This window comes from Bos mutus, unplaced genomic scaffold (assembly GCF_027580195.1).
Source record: "Bos mutus isolate GX-2022 unplaced genomic scaffold, NWIPB_WYAK_1.1 CTG223, whole genome shotgun sequence".
Classification (NCBI taxonomy): domain Eukaryota; kingdom Metazoa; phylum Chordata; class Mammalia; order Artiodactyla; family Bovidae; genus Bos; species Bos mutus.
In genome coordinates this window covers 192897-201580 of record NW_027219688.1, presented here as the reverse complement: position 1 = coordinate 201580, position 8684 = coordinate 192897, and the positions used below count along the sequence as shown (strand labels likewise).

At 40.1% G+C, this 8684-nt stretch overlaps 1 gene segment (V, D, J or C); it reads right to left on the bottom strand.

Annotated features, from left to right (window-relative positions):
- Positions 1 to 7462: 7462 nt before the first annotated feature.
- On the bottom strand, positions 7463 to 8271 carry LOC106701629 (T cell receptor delta variable 1-like). The segment is given in 2 exon segments: positions 7463 to 7923; positions 8137 to 8271. Coding segments are annotated over 2 exon segments (510 nt in total).
- Positions 8272 to 8684: the final 413 nt, after the last annotated feature.

The following is an 8684-nucleotide window of genomic DNA, read 5'->3' as shown; positions in this document are numbered from 1 at the left end:
TTACCATGCCCTCCTCCATGGATCGAAGCCGTGTCTAAACCGTGAACCAGGGATTGAACCCACATCTCTTATGTCTCTTTCATTGGCAGGCGAGTTCTTTACCAACTAGCGCCACCTGTGAAGCCCTGACACACATAAGTCACTACAAATCAATTTCCTTTTTCTTTTCTCCAGATCACAGCAATCAGCCCACTTGAGGATAGGGTTGTGAGGACATGACCACACCATTCAGAAAACTCATTTGCTATGGAGCTTATTTCTGATGAGACTACTAATTCCTTGATAAATTTACCCACACATTGGAGGGTCTGTGTCCAAACCAGGAAGTATAGGCCTCCAACAGCAGGAAGCATTCCTTCAACTAATAGGGCAGAATCCTGAAATCTAAAGCTATCATAATTATCTGAAATAGAGGCCAAGCCAATTGACCACTAGATAAATTAAATAAATCTGCCTGAAGTGGCTTGTAAGGTAAAAATGTTGACAATTTAGATAAACAAATCAAAATGAGTCATCTGTTATTTTAGAGTTTGAGTAGTGTGAGCTCTAGAAATACTTTTATCTTTTGCACTACACATACATATATATTAGCTTCCCAGGTGGCTCACTGGTAAAGAATCCACCTGCAAAGCAGGAGACACAAGTTTGATCACTGGGTCAGGGAGATACCATGGAGAAGGAAATGGCAACCCACTCCAGTATTCTTGCCTAGGAAATCCTGTGCATAGCAGAGCCTGGCAAGCTACAGTCCACCAGGTCACAAAAAAGTCAGACATGATTTAATGACTAAACAACAATATATATTGCTGAACCATTCCTGGGCCCACTTGCTCATGTGGGTTGCAGTGAAGCAAAATGCAATGTTTATCATAGGACACCAAGCAAGTAGTCCATGCAGCCAGGACTCAAAATCCTAGAATTCCCAGATGGCTGTGGGGAAAATGTTTTAAAGATAAGGTGAGGGAAGGGAGTTATGGGGTTCATAATCAGCTTGTGGACATTCTTCTGATTCATTGCTGGTGAGTTAATCAGGAGTCAGCACAATCAACCTTTTGTTTCCAACCAGTCTTAGATCTGGTGCTTCCAGAGTAGCTGAGACAGTAAAGCATCCACCTGCAATTCAAGAGCCCCAGGTTTGATCCCTGGAGAAGGAAGATCCCCTGGAGAAGGAAATGGCAACCCACTCCAGTATTCTTGCCTGGAGAATTCCATGGACAGTGGATGCTGGCAGCTACAGCTCATGAGATCGCAAAGAGTTGGACACGACTGAGCGACTAACACACACAGTCTGAGGTCTAGCGCTTGTGAATACATACAGGTAACTTCTTCCACTTGGTAGGGATTTCAGATTCTGCAAAACAGCTCAAAGAACATGGCTCATAAGGTTACACACAGTCCTTGGAGGGGATCTGAAGGTCCTCGACTTTGTTTAATGGCTAAACTATTGAAGAAGATTCACGAGAGTCCCTGGACTACAAGGAGATCAAACCAGTCAATCGTAAAGGAAATCAGTCCTGAACATTCATTGGAAGGACTGATGCTGAAACTGAAGCTCCAATACTTTGGCCACCTGATGCGAAGAACTGACTCATTGGAAAACACTCTGATGCTGGGAAAGATTGAAGGCAGGAAGAGAAGGGGATGACAGAGGATGAGATGGTTGCATGGCATTACCAACTCTATGGACATGAGTTTGAGCAAGCTCTGGGAGTTGGTGATGGACAGGGAAGCCTGGTGTGCTGCAGTCCATAGGGTCTCAAAGGGTTGGACACGACTGTGTGACTGAACTGAACTGAAACTATTACTGTTTTGTCTTGCTTGATTGTTTTCTTTCTGCATTTTCTCAATTCTCTGATTATACTTTGGGACTTGGGGAATGTCTAGGAGCTAGAGTTTTTCTACACACAAGAGGCAGAGAGAGGACATTGCAGGGGCAGATGTGGTGGTCTGCCCCATAAGGTCCTGCTCAATTATTTATAGATAGATAGATAAATAGTCTCCTGTGAGTGCTATGCATTGTTCAGGAATGCAGGATGCAACACTGAAGAGAATTAAAAAAAAAAAAAGGCCTAGAGTACAGTAGGAAGAAAACAAATTAAACAGCTTCCTTTAAAAAAATTAGACAATTTTAAATAGTGATAAGCACTTTAAAGACAATACAAAACTGTGTTAAGATAGAGTTACTCTTGGGATGAGGAAGAGCATCTCCTCCAAGTAAGGTATGGAGGGAGGGCTCCATTCTGACACTTACTCTGCAATACCAGGCAAGGTATTGAAACTGTCTCATGTTCAATTTTATTTCTCTAAGTAGCCAGTATCTTTCTGCTGGGCACTGGGCTCAGCATCAGCATTCATTATTTCATTCGTTTCTTGTAAGAACCCTGCATGATAAATTCTATCAATAACCATAGTGCAGAGATGAGGAAATGGAAGCATAAAAATTACTGTCACAATCCGAACGTCACACAACTAATGAATGCTATATCTAGAAATACAACTTAAGTCTTTGGTCTTAAGCACTTTGCCCCACTGTCTTCCTAAAGTAGGATGGACACAACTTTGAGGGGTTCAGTAAGAATTGTGAACACACGTGCAAATCACTTAATGCAACACCTTCTCTGTCATAGGCTCTCAACCAGCTGTGGTAATGTACAAAACCTTTGAGGCTAGGAAGCCACAGCATGAAATTCCAGAGGAGTCTATCTACAAGATAAAGCTCAATATTTTTCTGAGGATTGTTTAACAGTTTACAGAGGAGATTTCATGTGTTAATCTAAGTATCAGTGGTCTATCATGTTTCTTACTGTTAATGGGAAATCAGTTCCCATTAACTGATGTTAACTACCTTAAATATAAGGTATTATATGGAGAGAATGGGTATTATACTATAACATAGAAAGAGTATACCAACCTGTGTTTGCTACTACTGTTTATTAGTATTTTCATAATTGAATCTTGCTCCCACTTCTCTGGATATTTCTATACTACAGAAAAGGGCAGAGCAGTAAATGCAGTTTGATTTAATAGAGAAAAATCTATCTTGTGCAACAATTCCAAACTTTCTGTACAAGGTAGCCTATAACTCTGTAGCCATAATCATCTCTTGTGTTGTATTTGTCATTTGGAATCAATCACTTTCACATATGGCAGGCAAAAGAAAAAACAAACAGCCGGTTTTCCTGAATCCTCTCCCTCTTGATTTCTGCACTGGGAAGTTTATTGACTGGTTCAGCCTTGGCAGCTCCTATTGTGATTAGGCTTCCCCACAGTTTAATCAAAGATCAGTGGAGGGGAGCAGGGAAGCCAGAGAAAGCCTCACAAAATGTTTGAGCAGGACACCAGGTGGCAGTATGATAAGCTTTCATTCTTGCTGCATGCAGTGTGCTAGAGTGATTCTCAGGACGGAAAAACAGATTTTGACAAAGGATTCACAATGGGGTGACATTTGAGTTGAAACATGAAGGGATTCAGAGGTGCATCATGTTCATATTTGGGGGATAGCATCACTGGCTCAGTGGTAAGGAATCCACCTTCCAGTGGTTTCAATCCCTGGGTCTGGAAGATCCCATAGAGAAGGAAATGGCTACCCACTCCAGTATTCTTGCCTGGGAAACCCCATGGACAGAGAATGAGTCACACATGACTTAGTGACTAAACAACAGCAAAGTACCACAGGAGAGAGGGAAAAGTAAGGGGCACAGGTCTTGATTGGGAAACAAGCTTGGGGTGTTTAAGGAATGAAATCTCATTGTAGCCCTTGTTTTTCCCAGCACCCTATTACATAAGAAACTTACTAAAGCATCTGGCACTGTGAACTAGTTAGTGGATGCTTTCCTCATTTACTGATCCTGGGACAGTTGAATCTATGTTTTGGCATTTTCTTTCTTAGTTCCCTTTAGCTTCCATAAACCAGTAATGTCACCACCACTGAGACATCCAGCCACCCAGTTCTGGGGCCAAGTGCTTCTCCATAGTCCAGACCTTGCTCCTAAGCAGCCCTCTAAAATGCGACAAACTGGCTGATAATAAAAGGTAGAGAAGCTTTTCACAATTAGGAAAGATATGGCTCATTTCCCAAAGTTGTTTTGTTTTTAAAAAAAACAATAAAGCCTATCTCTTAGGGTTTTGATATTTGAATTAGATAATAAATCTGAAACGCAAACTGCAGTGCCTCACATTGAGAAAAGCTCAGTAAATACCAACTTTCTTTTTTCCAGTAAATCCTACCTCTCCTTCAATGTCCAGGTCTGTGATTTGTTACTGTTTGTTCTTTTCTCCACATCGGTTCAATGATGGAAGCTTCTAGAAAATTCACTTAATCACTTAGTTTCCTGGAGACAGTCATTATTTCTCCCTATTTCCTGGAGTCGTATTCTCCTAGTCACATTGATACGCTCAGAGTACTGAAAGGACCCAGGTGGAACACCGAGATAAAGTATTATTTTCATTTCCCTAATTAATAATAATATTAAGGTCTTTATATATGTATTAGCTATCAGATATCTTATTCTGAGTTGGATCTCCAAGATTTTGCATTCTTTATTATCTGTTTTCCTAATGATTTATAGGAACTTCTAACATATTCTGCATTGGAGTCCTTTTTCAGAAATATGCATGGCAAATACAGTTTATCAGTCTGTGCATTGACTTTCAAAACTCTTAGCAGTGATTTATAACAAACACACAATTAAAAAATATACTTTTATGCTCATAAGATACTAGCTTGAATATTTTGCTTGTTTTCTTTAAGCTCTTTAAAAAATATACTTCGGTGGCTTCTATTGCTTCTAATATGAAGTTAGGTGTCATTTTAATGATGTTTCCCAGAATACAATGGTTTGCAAACATCTGCCAAAACCAGAGTGGTGGACCTGCAGAATTCCTTATTCAAATTTATGACTTTCCTCATAGCATTGCTCTTGAATCAGGAGATTGCTTTATAGGAAGTGAAGTATAGCAGTGAATGGAAGTGCTTGCTATGAGCAAAGAGGTTATAGGATGGGTAATGGAAAAGGTGGTTATAAATACCTGCTCTAACCATGTGGTCATTTGCAGAAATAAGAATAGCACTTATGAAAATTTGTTTTTCATTTTTATATAAATATATTTATGTATTTATATTAACCAATTTTAACTCCCCTCTCCCATTTGCTGTGTGGTAACAAGATATGCTAATGTAAGTCAATCTTATATCTTTTTATGTCTCAGTAGTGAAGATACAGGACTCAGTGGAAGACTGTGGCTTAGCTAGAAGAGAAATGAATATCAAGAATGACGAATGGATAAATGAACTTGCTATAATCTTTGAAGGATATGTTTAGACTGTTTTGGGTTGAATGAGGAACTACTGCATCATATTAGCAAGAATTGTGGTGTTGGAGAAGATTCTTGAGAGTCCCTTGGACTGCAAGGAGATCAACCCAGCCAATCATAAAAGAAATCAACCCTGAATATTCATTGAAAGGACTGATGCTGAGGCTGAAACTCCAACACTTTGGCCACCTGATGAGAAGAGCCATATCATTTGAAAAGACTCTGAAGCTGGGAAAGATTGAAAGCAAAAGGAGAAGAGGGCAGCAGAGGATAAGACAGTTGGATAGTATCACCAAATCAATGGACATGAATTTGAGCAAACCCCCAGGAGACAGTGGAAGATAGAGGAGGCCTTGTGCTGCCTGTCCTCTGGTCACCTCCTCAGACAGTTCTTTCAGGTTTCTGAACATGCTATCTACCAGGAAACAAATTTTGCTAAAATTTCTTCAAAATAAAATGAAACTCTACAGATGGATGCCAAATTAACATAGAGTATATTGTAGCAGTTTTGAGCTACCTTAACTGACTGGAAATATCTTTCCCAGAATGTGCTTCCTGTATTGTTCTGGCTTAGGATTGGCCACAAAAGAAATTTGTGAATGACATTTGGAAATAGTTAAGATGAAGGAGCCAATGGGACAGTATGTTTTGGGGGTTGGTAAAGGAAAAAACAACACTCAAAAATGGATAAGGAACTATGATATCCCTGAGGTGTGGCTGATCTGATATTTCATCTTATTGTTGACTGGAGAACACCTCCGGACAGAGGATCCTCCTCCTCATCTTCTCTTTGTCATGAAGAGTCGGATGTATGTAAGTTAAGTTCAGTTCAGTTCACAAACCAGTTTCTCAGTCATGTCCGACTCTTACATGATTATGGTGGAATGGGCATGCCAGGCATCATGTTAACAAGAACCAATTCCCAGAGTCCATTCAATTTAATGTCCATTGAGTCAGTGATGCCAATGATGCCATCTCAACTCCTGTCATCCCCTTGGCCTCCCGCCTTCAATCTTTCCCAGCAAAAGGGTCTTTTGCAATGAGTCAGTTCTTCAGGATCAGGTGGCCAAAATATTGGATGGCATCACCAATTCATGGATCAGTCCTTTGAATGAATATTCAGGTCTGATTTGGACAGGGAGGCCTGGACTGGCTTGATCTTGCAGTCCAAGGGGACATGACTGAGTCTTCTATAAACTGAACTGAACAAAAGCATAGTTTTGCTGTTTTCTTTATTTGAGCTTGTCTTTTAAAGTGCAAATGACCACCTCCATAGATGACTACTGGAAAAACCATAGTGTTGACTGATGGAAATTTGTTGACAAAGAATTTGTTTCTCTTTTAATGTTCTAGGCTGGTCATAAAAAAGGATTGTTCCAAGGTTTAGAAGTGTCTCTTAATTTCATGACTGTAGTCACATTTTTTGCCCTGATTTTGGTGCAGGGCCCCAAAATGAAATCAACTCACTGTTTGCTGCTGTTTCCCCATCATCTTATTGTTGAAGTACAGGACCAGAACCTCCAACTTATTTTTCATCATCTTGAGTCTTGGGCCAATTTTAAGCATGATGATAAATATCCACTTCTCCTGAAGGTCACCCACTACTGTGAGACTGAAGGAGGTGAGAGACAGACAAGTTTTTAGTGTGTTTTTGTGGGTTCCAGTCATCCTCATGGGTTCTAGTATGTCCTTAAATGTCACTTTTTGTGCTTTTATCCATATCCAACTTTCCTTTCCAAATGACACTCTAGTTGATTTAAAGTAAATTCAGGCTCAGCACAAGATGCAAAGATAACAGCTTTGTATAAACTCCTCCACCAACTCTAGCAATTGCCTGAGTTCTATTCCTTAAAATGAGTCTCTTATTCTGTATCACTGTGGTTCTACTTTTCTGATTGTACCCTAACTGACACAAAACCTAAGAAGAAAAAAATTAAGGAAATTATATTCATGACAATTTCTGAAAATTAAACCCAGATTTATGATGTGAGATTTTTTTAGTGCAGTTGCCACATTAAATTATTACAGGAGCAAGTTTTCAAATTTAGACAACTTTGCACATGTTCTGTATGATTGATATAAACTTTAAAAAATCAAGACTGAGAACATATTACTAGAAAGTTAGTTTGGACATCTGTTCCTAAGTGACTTAAAAGGAACTTCCAGACCACAGATTAAGCAACCACACAACTACCATTTCTGGTCTGGGATCTGCAGGTGCATATTTCAGCTGGAGTTCTGCAGCAGGGAAGCTCTCTTTTATTAAACTCTGGGGTTTTTGTTTAGCTTTTCCCATTACTTCAAGCACTGTGAGCTCCCAGAGAGCACAGAAATACTCTGCAGAATCTTCCAGTTGTAAGTCTGAAATGGTGAGGCTGATGGATTTACGAGCTTTCTGAAAATTTACAGAGTAGCGGCCATTCCTTGCATTCTGGCCAGAAGAATACTGACCAATAAGGTAAATCATCTCTCCATTGGGAAGCAGCTTGTACCAAAACATGTAGTAATAGCTCCAGGTTGTTCCATACCGACAGTTCAGGGTGACTGACTGTCCCAGTTGACTGGATGTGTCTGGCTGGTCTTGAATAACTTTCTGCGCCACACCAGATCCTGTGGGGAAAAATCAGGAAACACAGCTGAAGTAATGAACAAAATAATGTAAGAATTAGACTAATTTGGGACCCAAAGAAAACCCAAATTGAAATCATAATAAGTATGCTTTTCTCAACCTCCTTTCCTCCCCAAGTCCCTGTGAAGCACCACACGCCTGTGTGCAGTCCTTTCACCCTGAACACATGCACCCATGTTTGGAAGCATCCCTACCAGAGAAGGTGAAGGCCAGGAACACCCAGAGCAGGCTGGAGAGCGGCATGAGGCATGGATTTCCCTGCACAAATGTGCTTAGTTTCTGCCTCAAGCTGAGAGTTCAGTGTCTTTGAGTGCCTGGCAGCACATATACATACTACCCGGTACCTGTGTGACTCCCCCCAGCAGGAAGTGGGGTTTGTCATGTTCATAGACCACGTGGTCTGTGCACATATGGGAAAAAGTCTGGCTCACCACAAACTTTATTTTGTCTACTTGTCTTTCCCTGGTCATTAAGTTAGGCAGATCCTGAAAAGAGGCATGAAGAAAGAATTAATATTAAAGGTTTGAACTGAGGGAAACTGAAGATTAAACAAGTTGACATACATCGATTTATTCAGTAAAATAATTTTTCCATCCTGTTTAAGATATAATTTAGTATAGCCTATGAAACATTCTTGTAATCTACTGATTGGTCATTCATTAGCCTATACTTACTTTTCTCCATCCAGAATCTAGTGACTATTTTAAAATATTCACAGATCTTAGGCCTTCTGGGTGAAAAG